General features: G+C 39.3%; 3 protein-coding genes across 4 annotated transcripts in view; 2 read left to right on the top strand and 1 right to left on the bottom strand.

The window, feature by feature from the left end:
- Nucleotides 1-2664, top strand: part of slc7a9 (solute carrier family 7 member 9) — a 34925-nt gene extending 32261 nt beyond the window's left edge. For both annotated transcript variants that reach the window (XM_028957051.1, XM_028957050.1), the window contains one exon: nt 2166-2664. In XM_028957051.1, the coding sequence (XP_028812884.1) occupies nt 2166-2227 (62 nt within the window). In that variant the 3' untranslated portion in view covers nt 2228-2664. The remainder of the gene's footprint in view (nt 1-2165) is intronic.
- Nucleotides 2665-5034: 2370 nt separating this feature from the next.
- On the top strand, nt 5035-9680 carry nudt19 (nudix (nucleoside diphosphate linked moiety X)-type motif 19). Its single transcript, XM_028956720.1, has 3 exons — nt 5035-5927; nt 6670-6877; nt 7878-9680. Exons 1-3 carry the CDS (start codon nt 5139-5141, stop codon nt 8093-8095), a joined length of 1215 nt encoding a protein of 404 aa, XP_028812553.1. The 5' UTR covers nt 5035-5138; the 3' UTR covers nt 8096-9680.
- Nucleotides 9681-14075: 4395 nt separating this feature from the next.
- LOC114766174 (regulator of G-protein signaling 9-binding protein) lies at nt 14076-16584 on the bottom strand. Its single transcript, XM_028956821.1, has one exon. It carries the CDS (start codon nt 16118-16120, stop codon nt 15392-15394), a length of 729 nt encoding a protein of 242 aa, XP_028812654.1. The 5' UTR covers nt 16121-16584; the 3' UTR covers nt 14076-15391.
- Nucleotides 16585-18797: the final 2213 nt, after the last annotated feature.

The raw sequence follows: 18797 nt of genomic DNA, 5'->3' as shown, positions 1-18797 counted from the left end.
TCCTGAAGTAGTCCTGAGACCACGCAGTTATATCACTTATTGATGAATGACGGTTTTTAATGCACTGCCATCTGAGGGCTCAGAGATCTTATTCAGTTTAGGCTTGCCCCCTTGGCCTTTGCGCACAGTAATTTCTCCAGATTCCATGATTCTTTTTACTATGTTATGCACTGTAGAGGGAGGAATGCACAAATCTCTACCTATCTTTCTTTGAGAAACATTTTTCTTCATCATTTCAAATATTTTTGCCCGCACTTGGTGAATCTTCTGCCCATCTTTACTCCTAAGGGAGTAGGCCTTTCCTCAATGCTGCTTTTGTACCAAATCATGATTGCAATCACCTGTTATCATCACCAATTTCAAATCACATCATTATTGAGTTATTATACTTCATTACTACCCCTGAATTGCCCCATTCACAATTTTTTTGGAATATGTTGCAAGCCTGAACGGCAAGAATGGATGTTTATTTACAAATCAAATGATGTTGACCAAAAACATGAATTATCTTGTTTTCATACTGTATCCAATGAAATTGCAAGTTAAGGGAAATTTGTGATTTACAGGCTGCACGTGAGTGGGAATAAGAGGTGCGGACGGAACACTCTGCCGCATGCAGTGTGGGAGAGCCAGGTTCAGGACTAGGGTTGACGGATGAGAGATCTTGGTGGTCTCGGAGGGAGAGAACAGGAACGTAGCTGGATTGAGTATGATCCGGGCCCAAGGGGGAGGTGCAGGACTGTTTTGGCAGGGTGATGGGTTAAAGGACATTCAGGTGTCCAGATACCGAAGGGTGCAGGTGAGATTCTTGGTCGGTTACTCAGGCAACGGTCGTAGATCAAAAGGCAGTCAGTTTTGAAAAGGCTAGCATCAATGAAAGAATCATCAAAGAGCGTGCAGCCCCCAAGATGGCTGCACGGCTTTTATTCTGAGTGTTCACCCCGTCTTCTGGGTCGCAGTCACCTGTCACTGTTACATGCCCCCTGGGGGCCAGGTGGTGGGAAGGTGACAGACACATATATTTAGCCAAGCAAGGTCAGTGACAATGTTGGTGGCTAATTTAAAGAGATTGGCCAGTCTGTCAACCCAGTCCCTGCTGATCATTTCTACAGAAAAACTGTGAGGCTACTTTTGAAGGGCTTCCATGCCCAAAGACCTGGAGCAGGGCAATGAAAATCCTCTGGAAACCATCTTCTGGAATCCTCTGCACCCTCTGGAAACAAGGCTTCATTGAGGTCATGAACAGACTGGATGACAAAAAATTGTGGTCAAAAAACAAAAACGCACTCTGGGCCAGGTTTTTGTTTTGTTCTGTGTCTTTAATCTTTAAACCTTGATTGTTGCCTCATGTATGTATAACTATACATTGAATGTGTCCAGTCTTTGTGTGAGCTGTCTCTTGGGTAATACTGTTTCATATACTGTCATTAAATACAAAGTTACTGGGTATTTTACTCCAGTGCTAACGGCTTGCATATACACTACTCACAATAAGTTAAGGATATAGTTATTTACGAGAGTGCTTTTACTATTTTACTTTTTCAATAAAATAAGTAAAAGTTCCCTTTGATATTAGTAATAATGTATGAGAAGAAACATAATTTTCATTAGTTTAATATTTATTACCGCAAAAATGTAGACAATAACAGGCATTGCCCCAAAAAACAAAAATTGACAATGTCAGTTTGCAGGTGTTTCCACCATTTTCCGCAATGACAGCTTGACAGTGACATCTAATGCTCCTCACTAGCCTCATGATGTTGTTCTAAGGCAATGTGTTCCACTCTTCCACAACTGCTACATGCAGTTCTACCAGGTCACATGGGGATGGGGTATAATCATTCAGTCTGCATTCCTCACCTGTTGGAGCCCACTCTATATGATGGCACACATTGTTTGAAGGGCTACGCCTGTACTCATAAAACTGCATGGCTGCAACGATCCAAAAAAGCTTAATTTTTGCAGGTTGTATTTGACACTTAAGACAGGTCTTCAGCAGAATAGATTTTTCAAATGTATAAACCTAATTTTGTAAGCTTAGTAATAATGAATTATTAATAGCACATTTAATAGCACCAGAATTTTTATTTGAAACATAAAATGAAATATCAAATAATGTGCTGTTTACGCTGTCTTTCTGCTAAGTTTTGTTGTTCTCCATACAGGGCCTATCACCTTGCATCTCCAGCTGCTCATGGAAGTGGTTCCTCCTGAGAAAATTGAATGACAAAGACTTTGAAACCTCTGTATTGAAACATGAAGGAAAGACAAGATTATGGTATATCTGGTAAAAGGTGTTTGCATGGGTTGAGTTATTCCACAATAATCACTGATGAAATAAAAGCTGGCAGACATGCAACAAGATTTTCCAAGGGAACTGAATAGAATAAGTATATACATCTGGTTATTAATCATGATGCACTTATTCATGATGGAAGAAACTAAATTTAATCATAGTTTAATCAAAACCTAAATGTAAATTCCTACTGTTTTAGTCCTACAATGAGATTACCCCAGGAAGCAAAGTTGAGGGGTCATTCACGGAAACCGTGTGTCAGAAATAAAAAAAATTAATTTGTGCTAATCTTTACATCAAATCTTTGAGCAACTGCAATGCTTTGCACATTTGGAAGCCATGACGGTTGGTGGACATAATGTTTTATGGGAGGGGAGGGAAATTCTGGAAAAAGCATGAGAAATGGGAGGTAACCTTGCCCCTTATGATGACAAAAAGGGAGAAATTCCAGATCCGGCCATCTGAGCTGCTCTCTGAACAGTGAAACAAAATGGCCTATATATATATATATATATATATATACACACACACACACACACACACACACTATATATATACTAGTATATAAATGTACTACATTTACATTTACAGCATTTATCAGACGCGCTTATCCAGAGTGACTTACAATCAGTACTACAGATTTTGGTGATGGTGGCCTTCAGGTACTCGAGTGCATTGATGGCACTTGAGCTGTCACTCAAATAAATACCGCCCACACTAGAACATAGTGCCAAAACTCCAACCATTCTCAGGTAAAGTAAAATGATCGGCGTAACTGAAAGTATCACAAGCGAAAATAAGAAAAAAGGAAAAAAAAGCAAGATGTAAGCAAAAACATATGTTCTCAAAATTCCAACCTCTTATTTTACAGTTCAATATCTATGGGGAAAAAAAAACCTGTTCCATCAGATTTTGAAATTTTACTAGCCTTTGAATTTCAAACACTTATTTATTTATTGGTATTGAAACATTGATGAATAGTTTGCCTCTACAATTGTTTGTGTATATTTTTCAATATACACAAAAAAGTTAAAGATTCAAGGACCAAAAAACAATATTATTCAGAAATTCATCTTCAAAAATGAATACCCCACTGCCTCTACCTGCTTTGAGACCTTGTGGCTACCAGGGCATACAAGGTCTACGCATCTTTTAAGAATGACATCCTTGGCTGTATTATCACTTGCCAGACAGGATTTAATCTTGTGTGAAAGATCTAAGAATGAGGTTGGATGGTGAAATAAGACATTCTTGTTGAACAGTGTGGTTGGGCTACGGCATGAGAAGTTCTTCAAAAATATTGCACAAAATGTTCTTGTGTATATTGAGCAAAAGAGCTGTTACAGTTATTGTTTAAGAGAGACTAATTAAATTACTCACTCACTTACCAAAGTAATAATTTAAGATGTTTAAATAGATGTTACATTTAAGGTTTAAAATGGATGATTTACATGAAAATACTTCTAAGTGTCTTGCTCAGGGTCACAATGGTAGTAAGTGGGATTTGAACCCGGGTCTTCTGGTTCATAGGCGAGTGTGTTACCCACTAGGCTACTACCACCCTACTACCACCCAACAACACATGGTCATGTCCTCAGAGTACCTTTTGAAACAACAAACAATGTCCTTTCTTGTAGTGCCACGCCTCTCCTCAAGAGGTCTTGTTGAATACAGCCAAGTATGGCACTCTTAAAAGATGCGTAATCCTTGCAATGCCCTGGTAGCCGCAAGGTCTCAAAGCAGGCAGTGGGGTATCTGGCTTTGACGACCTCTACAGAGAGACTTGCTGGTAGAGCCTCCAATCCAGTCCAGACTTTGGCCAGATTGGTCAATGTTGCTAAGTAGAAAAAAAATTATTCTGCAATTAAGAAATATAATTTGTTAGTAAATAAACAACAACTGGGTAAAGACGTCAAAAAGTAGAGACTTCCCTGCCATTGAATTTGCAACACAGATACCAGTAACACAAAGAAATAACAAGGAGACATTTCTGCACAGCAAGACACATATTCATTGGTAAAACAGATTAAAGGGACATGGCGTTGCCTGCCTGAGGTCCGCCATGAACTCACAGCTTAGGTTTTATAATGACCACCGCATCCTTGTTGTACTTTTTCCATTAACTTCAGTCATCTTGAAATGAGTCAGGTAGTATTTGTCACTGGATATTTCTTTACTACTTTCTTTACTTACAAATTAAGGTAATTAACATACTTACCGAACTCCCGTCAGCCGTGTTTTGGAGTTGAATTTCTGACCTTGATATTTTTTTTACTTTACTTAGAATTTTTTTGACATTGACATATGTAGGAAAAAATGTAGAATCAAAATATTCATCAACAAGTGGTGGTAGTAGCCTAGTTGGTAACACACTCGCCTGTGAACCAGAAGACCCAGGTTCAAATCTCACTTATTGTCCCTGAGCAAGACACTTAACCCTAAGTTGCTCCAGGGGGACTGTCCCTGTAACTACTGATTGTAAGTCGCTCTGGATAAGGGCTTCTGATAAATGCTGTAAGTGTAAACATTGTTTCAATACAAAAAAAAAAAAAAACTCAATGTTTGAATTTCAAAGGCAGAAAAAAATATTGTTTGAAATTCAAAGGCTAATTTCAAAGTCCAGTGTTTTTTATCCATACTAATTAGCCCAAATAACTGTAAAAGAAAAAGTTTTAATAACATTTCGCCACCATAGCACTATTTCCATTCCATTCACACTAAGAACTTTTATTTTGAAAAGGGGTTATGGCTGTGTTCCGGGGCAAAGGTCGCTACGAAGGCTGACAATGTCAGACTGAATAGAAAGTTTATTGACTGTACAGTTTAATTTACATTTTAAAAGATGAACTCTTTTTTAGCGCACTGGCGAGAAGCTGCAACTCTGATTTTAGCTGCTGGAATAAAGCGCACAGCGGCGGCGGAGAGTCTGAAAACCGGCGGCGTCCCGAAAAACGCCTCCAACCCAAAGGTGAATCGGAGTGACACGAGTTGCCAATTCGATTATGAGGTGCTTTTACTACAGCGGAGCAGCAAGAGCGGCTTCATGCCCAACGCACATGTCTTTCCTGGAGGTCTCGTGGACGCTGCCGACTTTTCCAGTGAGTGGCTGGATCTTTTTCAAGACGTTAGGCACTCGCCAAATTTCGCCTTGGGTAGAGTAAAACAGCCTCCCAGCACGCGACCACCCATTTTCGCCACCGACAGAATGAAACTGGGCTCCCCGGTTCCGGGCGAGGTTGCATTCCGGATCTGCGCCATTCGGGAGACATTTGAAGAGTCCGGCGTATTGCTGGTTGTACCCAAACAAGCATTCAATGGATTTAACACCACACAACATAAAAGTGCCGGCGGTCAAAATACGGGCGAATTAACAGCATTGGCCGGGCTGTTGGAGGAAAAGGAACTCATGCACTGGAGGCTGTCAGTCATTGAGAACCCCTGCAATTTTATCAGAATGTGTCGGGAGCTGGAGTGCTTACCCAACATATGGGCATTGTACGAGTGGGGAAATTGGCTGACCCCTGTCGGCCGGAAAGAGAAGCAGCGGAGGTACGACACCGCCTTCTTCATCTGCTGTCTCGAGGAGAAGCCGCACACCGTCCAAGATGAGAAGGAGATTGTCACTTTTAAGGTCAGCTTTTTAATGCCAACTGTTCCTTGACATGCTTTGCTTTGACTGTATCATAATTTGAACAACCACGCAACTTATTCAATTTAATGTTATAATCTGATTTTGAACTAAATTGGCTTGTGTTAGTGCTATAATGTGTTCCCTTTTTTATCCAGCTGTGCCTTTTTGTTGATTTAAAAAAGGGGTGACATTATCCAGTTATACAACATTCAGTTCTAGTTCAAAACAGTAATAGCCATCCCTTAATTATTTGTTCAAATTTCTCATGTTTCTGCAATTTTGTTCTTGTTCATTTTTGGCCCATTTACCCCCATTTCCAATTGCTGTAATTTTTACAATTTGTGTTGTTGACTAGATTAACTGTTCATAGCAGCTGTAGTGCAAGAGACAAGGCTGTAATTTTAAGTTTCTAATTTGATTGAATTTATTTTATTTCTAATTTTATTTAATCAGTGACTTCAAAAAGATAATGTATTAACAGTTTAACATGCCTTGGTCGTGTGCAGGGTAAGTACATGTCATGGTTGTACTTATTTCTATATAATTGCAAAGCCTTTGGCAGAGAAGTAGTGGCAGGCGCACAATGAAATCCTCTAGTAGCCTTCTAAATTTTTCCAATATAAGGTGTTTGTTACAAATTTGTAATTTCGTCTTTGGTGGGGTTACAGGCCATTGCTTGCTTAATGCTTGCTTACCCTTATGTGAAAACATCTCACAGGTCTGAATATTTGTCTTCTTTCAGTGGTCCAGTCCCTTAGAAACTATCCTCAGTTTCCAAGCCAGAGAGATATGGATTGCACCGCCACAGTTTTACGAGATGTGCCGCATGTATCGGTTTCCTCTGCTGCATGACTTGCATAGTTTTGCCTGTCTGCGGTCTTTAGAAGGCTGTGAGCAGTGGTTACCTGTCCAACTCTCATCATCAGAAGGCTTCATATCCCTGTTACCAGGTCTGTATAGAACAATTATAACACACTTGCAAGTGGATAGTCACATGAGAAGTTTGTTTTTTCTCTCAACCTGTGTAATAATTTTCTCTACTTTCACCAAAAAAAGATAACAGTGGAGTTTGTGAACTAAACTTAGTGAAGCAGTATTTATATAAAATAGTCATAGTCATATTCTACAGTGGCAAAAAAACAGATTTAGGCTAACTTTTCCCATTAATGTTGATCATTAAAGTATGTGTAAAGGAGGTTTTTCCTCACTATAGTGTTCCAATTTTTGGGGGAAGGTCATAAAACTTGACTTTCATTAGCATCAGTGGTTGTACAACTGCTGTTACATTAGATGATTTGATAGCTATCTTACAATCATGTTTTCCCTGGATGCTGTATTTTTCAGAAAAGCTCAGTGCCCTTTTTCTTTATTTTGTCTGATGCCACACTTTGTTTTGCTTTATTATGCTAGACAGTAATAAATATTTACATTTACAGCATTTATCAGACACCCTTATCCAGAGCAACTTACAATCAGTACTTACAGGGACAGTCCACCTGTAGCAACTTAGGGTTAAGTGTCTTGCTCAGGGACACAATGGTAGTAAGTGGGATTTGAACCTGGGTTTTCTGATTCATAGGCGAGTGTGTTACCCCTAGGCTACCCCCACCCTATTATATATTGTTGACTAGTAAAAAATGGGAGATTAATATTGTTGTCAGGTACACCATGCAGATGAATAAACAGGAAAAACCTTAGTGTTAGCATAGTGTTTCTGTGTCTTAAAGGCATGTAGAGGTGTTGTGCATTGACTGAAAAATATGCTATATTATACTGTATGTAATGAGTTAACCAATGTTTACAGTTTGTACCCTCTGCAGGCATTACTGTAGAAAAGAGATGATGATGATGTTTTTTCCAGGTCCTGTTTATCTAGTTATTTGATGATTATACATATGTAATGTAAACAGAGAATAACTCGTGTTAAAATTTTGTTTTCTTGGCATGCAGGTGACAGTTTATACCCCAAGAATGTGGACCTTTTCAGAGAGAGTGATGTTAGTGTGACAACAGAAAAAAGCCTTGAGGAGTTGCAGAAGGCGAAGACCAGTATCCACCGTATGGTTCTCCATGACCCTTACACCGTCTCTATTCACATCAACATCACACCCAAGTACAGACACCTGGCACCTCATGCAGCTCCATTCGATATCGACAGCCACCTCTGATCTTCTAGCCCTCCTGGCTGCACCTCTCACTTTGATAATGTAAATTCACTAGCTAGTGTATGAGCCATGAGATATCAGTACGGGTGCCCATGGTTTTTATTTTATCTCTTATTCTACCATTGATGGTCACACTCTATGTAATTAGCAGTGTAATAAGGTGGCTTGGTATTTTAACAAGGTGCTGATATTTGAGTGATATATTGTTTATTGAGATGCATTCATAGCTATGACTAACTAATAACTGTGGTATAATTTAGGGGACACCATTTTGTTGATTTGTTTTGAGTTTTTTTAAAGGCAATTCAGTCTCTTCACACCTGATTTGTTCTGGTCATAACCTAATCTGTATTCTTCACTTTACAGTCCTCAAGGGCCAAGAACTTTTGCTCTCCCATAGTGCTCAACCTGTCAGATGTGAACTGGTATCCATTACTTGGATTTTACTGTATTTTGCTGTAAACTATATGTAGAAGAATCATAAACTGCTATGTATTGTAATTTCTGATTGGGCCACACTGGTGACTGAACTCCTGAAAACCAAATGTGTATATGATGTTGGGAATTTTGACTATACTGTTTATGTTTAACCTGCTATGCCCTAGGCCCAGTCCACTGGTAATAAAGAAACATCCCAAAAATAAATAGATTATATCTTAGTAACCCCTTAGTAAGTGTCTTTGGTAGCATAATAAATGTAAGACTTATGAGATCAGTGTAGATGTGCAAGAATCAGAGTCCGTGTAAATGAGGATGGCACACAGCAGAAAATAAAGCTAACACATGGCAAAGATGTTCACAGGTCAACTCTAAAGTGACTGAAAGATAATACTGCATTGGTGTATGTTTTAGATTTAGAAAAGCAAGTACTGTACAAAATCATCTATTGTGTATTATTTACAGTATTTACATTTACAGCTTTTACCAGACGCACTTATCCAGAGCGACTTCCAATCAGTAGTTACAGGGAGCAACTCGGGGTTAAGTGTCTTGCTCAGGGACACAATGGTAGTAAGTGGGATTTGAACCTGGGTCTTCTGGTTCATAGGCGAATGTATTATCCACTATGCCACTACCACCCTCCATTTCCTGGATATCATACAGATCTAATAATTTCAATTCAAGTTCAGCAATCATTCCATTGGTATTGTGTAGTATTGTTATTATGGCTGCCACCACTACTTCCTCGTTAGTCATTCAAAATACCCTGTTTCATTTTAAATCACACTCCCATGTCAGTTTTAAACCATGTGCTCCTGCAAGGAGATGTTGTATATTCAATCCATCCACTCCTGTTCAGTTTTCAGCTGTTTTTAAGGATAGTAACACCATGTGTGCACCCCTCTCAATTTCATAAAAACCTCAATCTAGTAGCTCCAGTGAAAATCTGGCTTCCTAAACCCACACCCCAGGCCTGGTTAAATTACATAACTCGTGCTGCTAGACCTTACTGTAGGACAATCAGGAGCGCAGGTAGGAAAGGGATAAACTGCGGATACCATTTGACATATTGAGGGAAAGGTGGCAACACTATCAAAAAAAAAAAAAACATCTCTATAATGTTATTAATACAAATCAACACAAGCCTCGTGTTCTTTATAAGACTATAAACACCATTTTAAATGCCCCCATATTAACCGACTGGCTTGCTTCATCCTAGGCATGTGAGAATTCTTTTTCTGTTTTTTTCTGTTTTTCAGAACAAAGTAATAACAGCAAGAGCAATTATTCCATCAGCTTTTCATGATCCATCTGTGCCTGTTTCCAGCTCTGCCACTTTCCATTATCTCAAATCCATGTCCCTTTCACTTCAGAAAATGTTGCGACCCTTAATCTCTCGGGTTTCCCAACTGATGCCATAACATCGCATCTTTTTAAAAGAACTTCTTCCTACTGTAGTAACTTTGGTTTTATATATAATTAATAGCATCTTTGATCCCAGCATAGTTCCTGAGTCTCTTAAGCATGCGGTAGTATGACCACTTATTAAAAACAACCTGCCCTGGACCCTTCACTATACTCAAATTTTAGACCTTTTTCCAAACTCCCATTCATTGCGAAAATTCTAGAGAAAACTATTTTTATTCAAGTAAGTTTCTTGAAAAAATGGAATCATGGAGCCATTCCAGTCTGGGCTTAAAGCCTTTGGTGTTCTGCTTTTGGTCCCTGGGTTAAGTAGTCCCAATTTGGACGGTATGTAACACATTTACATTTACGGCATTTGGCAGATGCCCTTATCCAGAGCGACTTACAACGTGCTTAAGTTACCATCGATGAAGAGATCAATTCCGGTTCACTAGGACCCCCAACTATGAATACATCTTTTTTATTCACTCTGTTGTAGATTCTGTACACAAAGTTCAACAACAAGAAAATTACAAATTAAAATTTAATCTAAATATTCTTTAAAGCGGAAGGTCTTGAGCTGTCGTTTGAAGGTGCTCAGTGACTGAGCTGTTCTGACCTCGAGGGGAAGTTCATTCCACCACCGAGGGACCAACACGGAGAACACTTGTACATGGTCTTTCATTTGTCTTCCTCTTTTATCCGAACAAGATGATAAGCATTTCGGAGGTCGAGTTTGGTGAGATCTGGGCCCCTGAAGGCTGAGTTCAGGAGTGGAAGGGGTTAGCGATTCTTTTTCATGACGTTGTTTAAGTGCCGAGAGTCAATGCAGGGCCTCAGGCTCCCGTCCTTCTTCCCCACAAAGAAAAATAGTGCACCAGCTGGTGATGTGAAAGGCTGTGTTATTCCACAGGCAAATAAATTCCACTCCAAGGCTTTGTTTTCCGAGCGAGTATAAATGCCCATGTGCCCTGATCTATCACTAGGTCATGGATTGTGGGAAGACAGTTGCACGACCAAAGATGTTCTGCCTACCATAGTAGAAACACAGCCCTTCTTCTTCCTCCCTCCTCCACTGAGGGGATCCCTAACGCGCCCCAGCTGCATGGGCCCAGCTGCGTGGCTGAAGGCAGGGAGGGGGCGATAAAGCTTGGGCACTCACACTGTGCTATCAGCATTCCTGGTTCCGTTCTGTGAGGCGGCGATCAATGGACATTGCGAGAGCTATGATGCTGTCCAGCGATGGGCCCCAGTCATGGCTGATCATCTTGTTATTATATTGCCTTTTCCGTTTCTCCCATTTGGTCGCACAGATGATGTTTCTTCCACAATACACAATCATGGCATTAATTAGTTTTCAGGATACTTGTGATTGGTGAGCAGATGGCTTGGAGTAAATGCAATCTTTTCACACACTTTCTTTAGAATAAAGTGGAAAAGAAAACAGAATGTATGGTCGAAAAACATGGAACAAATCAAACAAAGTGTGGTCAAAACAAAAACTAAAACTAGTGATTGAGCTGAATAAAGAACAACATGTTGCTAACTCGATGTGGACACTGCTTTGATTGCCACCGAATCACAAAGTATGTAGTGGACCTGTTGTGGAAGTAATTACTTGAGTATACTCTAACTACTTCTTTTGATGGCTAATTAAAATATAGTTTTAAATCATATATTAATTATAAGGATTACACATAATATATGAAGTAAAATAAATGTTTAATACCTTAACTTTCCCCACATCATTACAACCAGACTATCAATACTTTAATTATTTTGAGTCTATGTGAAAAGTGAGTTTCGACTGCAATTCTTCACTTTTCTGGTGACATATGATGAAAATAAAACTTTTGACACACTTTAATCTATTCAGGATATGGTTGATGAGTTGATTTTTACAGTAAAAATTCCAAGTGAAAATTTTTTTAAATTGAAACAGAAACCTCTGGCGCAAGTCCTTATTAAAAAAAAACAAAACTGTGTGGGCTTTTGTACCCTAATGTGAACTTTAAATCTCACATCAACAATTGTACTTGTTACCACCACTGAAATATTGCTAAAGTGCAACCATCTCATTCAAGATGTCAGTGGAAAGAGAAAAAAGAGAAAGGTACATAAAGGTTAATTGGTTTTCATATCACTCAATAGACAAGCACCTGAATATACAGTCCCTGACAAAAGTCTTGTCGATTGTGTACAAATTGACCTCAAATGCCACTGAAATATATTTCTAATCAAGAAATGGTTAGTTTTATTCCCAACAGCTTTTGTAATAATGTTTCAGTGCAAAATGAAACTGTCAAAAAGTATTCAAAGCTTGCTAAAGCCCATGGAAGTCAGTTTTGGCAAAGGCTTAAGTGTTGTTGCCTTGTCATACGAGCTTCACCTGTGACTAAAGTTAGGTCTCAGGTGTGTATAAAAAGAACCCCAGTTCACTAGACCTTCACATCAACTGTAACTAGACCTCTGCATGCCTAAGATTCACCCTGAGACTAAAGTGTTGATTATCAAGAGGCTGAAGACCAGATCCACTGCTGATGTGGCAGACACCTTCAGTGTGTCTCAGTGTCAAGTACAGAGGATTAAAAAAAAGACGTGGAGACGTTTTTGACAAGCCCAGGTCAGGTAGACCCTTTTATATTCCCAACCATAAAAGAGGCCACATTCTGCAACAGGATGGTGTTCCATCACATACTTCCATCTCCACATCAAAGTTCCTCAAGGCGAAGAAGATCAAGATGCTCCAGTCACCAGAGATTTACATTTACAGCATTTATCAGACGCCTTTATCCAGAGCAACTTACAAACAGTAGTTACAGGGACAGTCGCCCCTGTCACTTAGGGTTAAGTGACTTGCTCAGGGACACAATGGTTGTGAGTGGGATTTGAACCTGGGTCTTCTGGTTCATAGGCGAGTGTGTTACCCACTAGGCTACTACCACCCAGACATGAACATCATTGAGCATGTGTGGGGTAGGATGAAAGAGGAAGCATGGAAGACGAAACCAAAGAATATTGATGAACTCTGGGAGGCATGCAAGACTGCTTTCTTTGCTATTCCTGATGACTTTATCAATAAATTGTATAAATCCTTGTCAGACCGCATGGATGCAGTCCTTCAAGCTCATGCAAGTCATACAAGAAATTAAATTTGGATCTCACAGCACCACTACTTAATTTGCTGACATATTTTTGGATTTGCAGTAAATTTCTCCCACCAATTGATTAATTAAAAGGTTAATAGCAAGTTTTTCTACAAAATAAATAAGCAACAAGACTTTTGTCAGGGACTGTATATTTACATTTATGTTTTTTCAATGTATATGTATATTAGAGTGTACACCATCTAGGTCATTCAGATCTTCTGACAGTGGCCTCATATTCTGTCTGTCATATTGCTTTTACTTGACATTTTCTTAATTAGTTTTCAGTCAAATTGATTCATTTTTACATTCACTTGCTATCCATAAATGTTTTTTTCTGTTTACTGTTCACAGCTCCAGCTGACATCAAGGTGTGCATACACATACACACACATTGGGATTCGACTTAAAACCTTGTTTGTTTGCACATTGTATTCATTTTATCAATTCTGTAGTTAAGACAGACTTGTGTTTTTCATTTTAAATGAAACTAATGTTAAGTTCAAACGCAAATGAAACATTACATCACTTCATTAAATACAGTCGGGAAAAAAAGTAGTTTTGCTGTCTGTCATTGTCAACCAAGGTTACATTAAAAAATGTTTTGAGGTGAACTTTTACTATGGACCAAATACTTAATTTCTGCACCATTACATAAATAAATTCTTTAAAAACCATGCAATGAGATTTCCTTGATATTTTTTACATCCTGTCTCTCACAGTTGAAGTGTGCCTATGATGAAAATTACAGACCTTACTCAATTTTTAATAGGGACATTTTGCACAATTGATGGCTGCTAAATATTTTTTGCCCCACTGTAATTGTTCTTCATTATTTATTCACATTTCTGTGTATTTTCTTTATGAAAAAAGAACCACAGTGCAGTATTAAACCACCACACACAATATAAAATAAATATTTTTGGTTGGTATTTGTACTGTTGGATTTGCCTGCAGAGGGGGTTATAAGAACAAGAAATATCCAGGAAGAATATACTCAAATACGTTTATTTTGTGTCATTTTCAAACATGTTCTGGATCAACAACTGGATTAATTTCATTTTATATTTTTGGTTTTAGGCCAACTCTGTTGCAGGATGACATAAAATGAGACTTGGAACAAAATGGGTTTTTTTGTAAGTATTCAGTCAAATATTACATTAACATTAATTAGTTACCATTGTCCAATCAGGATTCCATAAACCACATTAATTAATTTGTATTTATTTTTAGTATCATGTTAGATTTATACTCTGCAATGTAGAAATATAATAAATTATTTTACACTGATGAGTAAAAATTATTAAATGAATTGCCCCATTCTGCTTAGAAACACATTTTTGTTGCCTATATATATAACTAAAGTCACCATACTAAATAGAATGGGGCAATAGATCACTTCATCACCAGTCAAAATAGAAAAGTCTGAACACTGAATCCTTGCAAGGCAAAGCACTTTAGTTCTCAAATGTAATCACATTAGGAGCCTAAGGGGTCTATACTTGGCTTTGGGAATAAGAGGACTATAGATTTCCAAGACTTCTGTAAATATACATGTAACACATCTTAAAAAATACATGCTTGAATAAGCATTTATTTGTATATAATAAATACATTTTACTTCAATTATACAATTATATTTACAAATCAAACATCTGAAATAAATACAGATTGTTTGCTCATTACAGTGGAGTAAAGAATCTGAGCGTCATAGCCATTTGCAGTGACAAGTAATAAAGTGTAACAGTTGAAATGTGACTTATTGATGTGCATTATTGAAACATAAGGTTGAAAATACTTTATCCTTCTGGAAAAGGAACCGTCTGATCCTCTTCTATCATCGAATCCTCACGAAATGTTACAGTACTTGTTTATCCGTGGGCCCAAGCGAACATTTAATGCACACAGCATTTGTCTAATCCACTCGGATTACGGCCGATATTGATGCTGTCCAGACCACTAACACTGCTTCTTAACATCCATCACTGTCGTTGTGGTTTTAAAATCATTTTAAATCTTAATCCGCCGGGCCAACATATCTAGACCAGCGTGGCCAGGGTTGCTCGTTTCACGCCGAAATCGCGGGATTTTGATGTGGTCCGAGTTGAATGAAATCATCCGCTACAATAACATTGCAGGGAAAGGCAGGGTCGTCGCTATACGTGTAATAAAACTGTATGTCACTTTAGAATGCGTTTGTTTCCATGTGAACAGTATGCAGTTTGATGAATTTATAACTTGGCTATGACTAGTTTGGCTCCGTCAAACCTATATTTGCGTTTTCCTTTTTCTTTAAAGTTCAAGTTCTTTAAAGGTTTATCACTAGGTATCCTAAAATGCCAGCGATGAGTAAAACCACAGTGAACACAATCCCAGCGAACGCCTTCATGATGCCCCCGTCGCCGTCATCTCCCTCCTTGGGCTCCTCTTCGCAGATGGAGATCACCCCGACGGAGGAGTTTCCCACGCTGACTGTGGATTTCAGCTCCGCTCCGGCCTCCTGCTTGGCCTCCACCGCCCATGGCGCTACCTGGACCTTCATCTCCATCTCCTCCACCATCTGGCCGACCTGCAGGATGTCGGTCTCAAGGTCCTTCAGGTCCGCCGTGTCGATGTTGGCGTCGCCTTCATACTTCATGTTTTGGACGCTCATCGCTCGCGCGGCCACGGTAGTTGTGCTGCCGGTCATTCCGGTCTGAATCAGGTGCCTTGTTGGCACTTTGAGGGGGAAATCCAGGCCGATCTCCAGGGACCTTTTCATGTCTACCTCCAAGAGCTCCATGCTGCTGGAGAACAGCACCCACAGGCGCTCATATTCTGCGCGGTCGTCCTTGCTGATGCTCTTGTCTTTCAGTAAAGTGGTCAGTTTAGTCCTATTGGCCACGGCCAGCTCCTGTGCCTTCCTGCGGGTCTTCTGCAGTTCCTCGCGAAGGTTCTGGGAGTCCGAGGTGCTGCCCAGAGCCGTGACCAGGTGCCTGTAGCACGCCGTCACTTTGTTCAAAGCATCCAGCATGGTTTTGCATTCGTCTTTCCCCATTTCGCCAGACCAACAGTACCGCTTGTATTATTATTACTTAATATTATTAGAAATTGGAGCAAAAGAGAGTCGTGAGTTAAAATGGTGCTGCGTGATGGAGGCTTTGGAACCTACAAGCGCGTTAATGTCGGTTCAGAGTCCTCTAGTCATCGCGGATTCCTCCCCATCCATGTTGTGCGTGGCAGAGAGCCGCCTGGCTTAGTGCTCGGGCAGGACGTCAACGGCTTTATCTCGGCTCTGGACGGAGATTAGTCCGCATAAGCAGCAGCGCGGCAGACAGGGAGAGAGAGAAAGACAGAGACGCGTTCTGGCACTTCGGGCAGCTGGACGGATGCAGCGGTAACAGGTGTTACGCCCGCCCGCATCCGGCACTACACCCACTGTGGTCCACGCACCGCAAACATAAACACAGAAATAAAAAGCAAGTTCGACGGATTAGAAAGGATGCCAAAGCCTTCCTAATGCGGCATATGAGAAGAGATTACACTTTTTAACCACGTCAAATCAAAAAGGAAACCTCGTGGACACCATTTTTCTCGCTAATACTTGTCTTTACACCCAATGTCAATTTTTTTTTGTGGGACTGTCATCTGCAAATCTGCGGTGACACTGACGACGGCGGGGCATTTCAGGGACCTGCGCTGATTGGCTTGTTTCGCAGCCAAGCTCCGCTGCCATTGGTACAGTGGACTTCACTCTTCGTGGCGCATATTTTTTACAACTAGAATTCATCTTTCATGCAGGGAAATATGTCAGATACAACCGATTCCAAAAATATTGAGTCGAACATACCAAATATTGGAATGTAGACACATTTCACATTTAAAGCTGAAAATGCACACATCACTGTCATGCATTTTAGATTAAATTGGTTTAAACTAAAAAAGTACACTTTGGTACAAAATATTTTTAACTATGATACCAATGCAAATAGCAAAAGGGGATTAAAAGAGCTGTTCATATGCACATTAGTATCAGTACAGCATTGATTGACATAGGCAAGGAGGAACAGTTTGTGTGAGTGGAATGTGTGCCACCCCACCCAGGATGGGCTCTGACACCTGTGACCCTGATATGAATTTGGTTGTTTTGGATAGTTACACAAAAGATTTCTGATGCAAGAACCACCCAGCACTCAGGGCTACTATAATAATTGAAAGCATATATTTATTCTTATCAATTTGTAGTCATGGTCAGGACATTGACATTTTCTGTTCTACAATTAACCTGATAATAAGTGAAGTAATGTTTGATTTGTTGCAACCATTAATCTTCTGAGACCCTTATCAAGCAGATTTAGTGCCACTGGTGAATGCCTTTACATTTCATTTACTCCTGTTTGCTCTTATTAAATTATTAAATTATTTAAAATCACTTATTGAATATGAAATGCACATCTGTAAGATTTGAATATAAGAATATGAATTGTTGTTGGGGTGTGTGTGTGTGTGTGTGTGTGTGTGTCTATATATATATATATATATATATATAGACACACACACACACACACACACACACACATATAAAACTGCTAATGACATTGACTGTATAACACTGACTGCAGTGTGATTACAAAAACATTGAGTAGAACAATAAATGCTGATAAATGCTGTAAAGAACAAACATTGGAGACATTTTACTATTTCATGAAAATGTTATCTTCCAGAATCCAGTATCCAGTATCATACAAACATGGGACAACATTTCCTCTCCCAAAACTGCTCTACCCAGTTCTGCTCAACAACCCAGTTGTTGAGATGCTGCATAGTGGTGGACATAACTTGTATGAGTTGTGTTGGTCACATCAAATACCACATGACCTTCAATTACATGCAATAGGATTATCTATATCCCCTGTAATCCAAATGACCAGGAGAGTAAATGAAGGCAAGGAAACCACCTATCTGAAACAGGGGTGCAGATAAGCAAGAACTTTTCCCTCAATCCTGCAAACATCAGGTAAGACCTCCTGCAAGAAAGGTGCCAGTCAAAAACGGCATGCACAGAAACACACATATACTCACTCAAATGCAAACCCTGTTCTGTATATAATGTAACATGAAATAGGCTTTTTTATTATGGAAATATAGTGATGTCACCCCACAATTTTTTAAATAGAATTGTTATCTTTTTTCCCTGCAGACCAAAACATTGAGAAGGTGAATATGGATCAGAGATAGAGAAATAGTGTGTGGTAAAAAGTTTTGATGAATTTTTCATTCACTTTCAACTCCAGAAACTAGCACACCATCTTCTAGGCATGCAGAGTTAAGAGCCTCGACGACTCTCATGAGTAACTGCTGTACAACAATAGATCTGTTTCCAACTGTCTGAAATATTACTTCTAATAATGATTTAGCTAAGAAAATGAAAAGTTATATTTATCTACCAACAAAATTCTCTGTATTTCCATTTTTAAACATAAGCTTCTTTATGGGTCATGGACTTACCCATCTGAACTAGGATCATCCTTAAGCAGCCATCTGCCGTTGCCATCTTTAGCTATAATCCAATCATGTTACTTCAGGTGAGAGTAAAAGCTAAAGATGACTCCAGATGCCTGACCCTTCTGATGAAATTAGTACTTGAAACTAGTATTATAGCTATTATACATTCCCTATACTATCTGTAGTGTAATGATTGACGTCTACAAAGTACAATGGGCATTTATTATAAA

This window comes from Denticeps clupeoides, chromosome 16 (genome assembly GCF_900700375.1).
Source record: "Denticeps clupeoides chromosome 16, fDenClu1.1, whole genome shotgun sequence".
In the NCBI taxonomy this organism is placed as follows: domain Eukaryota; kingdom Metazoa; phylum Chordata; class Actinopteri; order Clupeiformes; family Denticipitidae; genus Denticeps; species Denticeps clupeoides.
This window is presented reverse-complemented; position numbering and strand designations above follow the sequence as displayed.

Bases quoted from the DNA above. Each gene is read 5' to 3' on its own strand.
- LOC114766174 (XM_028956821.1), bottom strand. From the start codon at position 16,120: ATGGGGAAAGACGAATGCAAAACCATGCTGGATGCTTTGAACAAAGTG.
- nudt19 (XM_028956720.1), top strand. From the start codon at position 5,139: ATGAACTCTTTTTTAGCGCACTGGCGAGAAGCTGCAACTCTGATTTTA. The intron at 5,928-6,669 runs GTCAGCTTTTTA...GTCTTCTTTCAG, and splicing joins AGGAGATTGTCACTTTTAAG to TGGTCCAGTCCCTTAGAAAC. The intron at 6,878-7,877 runs GTCTGTATAGAA...CTTGGCATGCAG, and splicing joins CTTCATATCCCTGTTACCAG to GTGACAGTTTATACCCCAAG.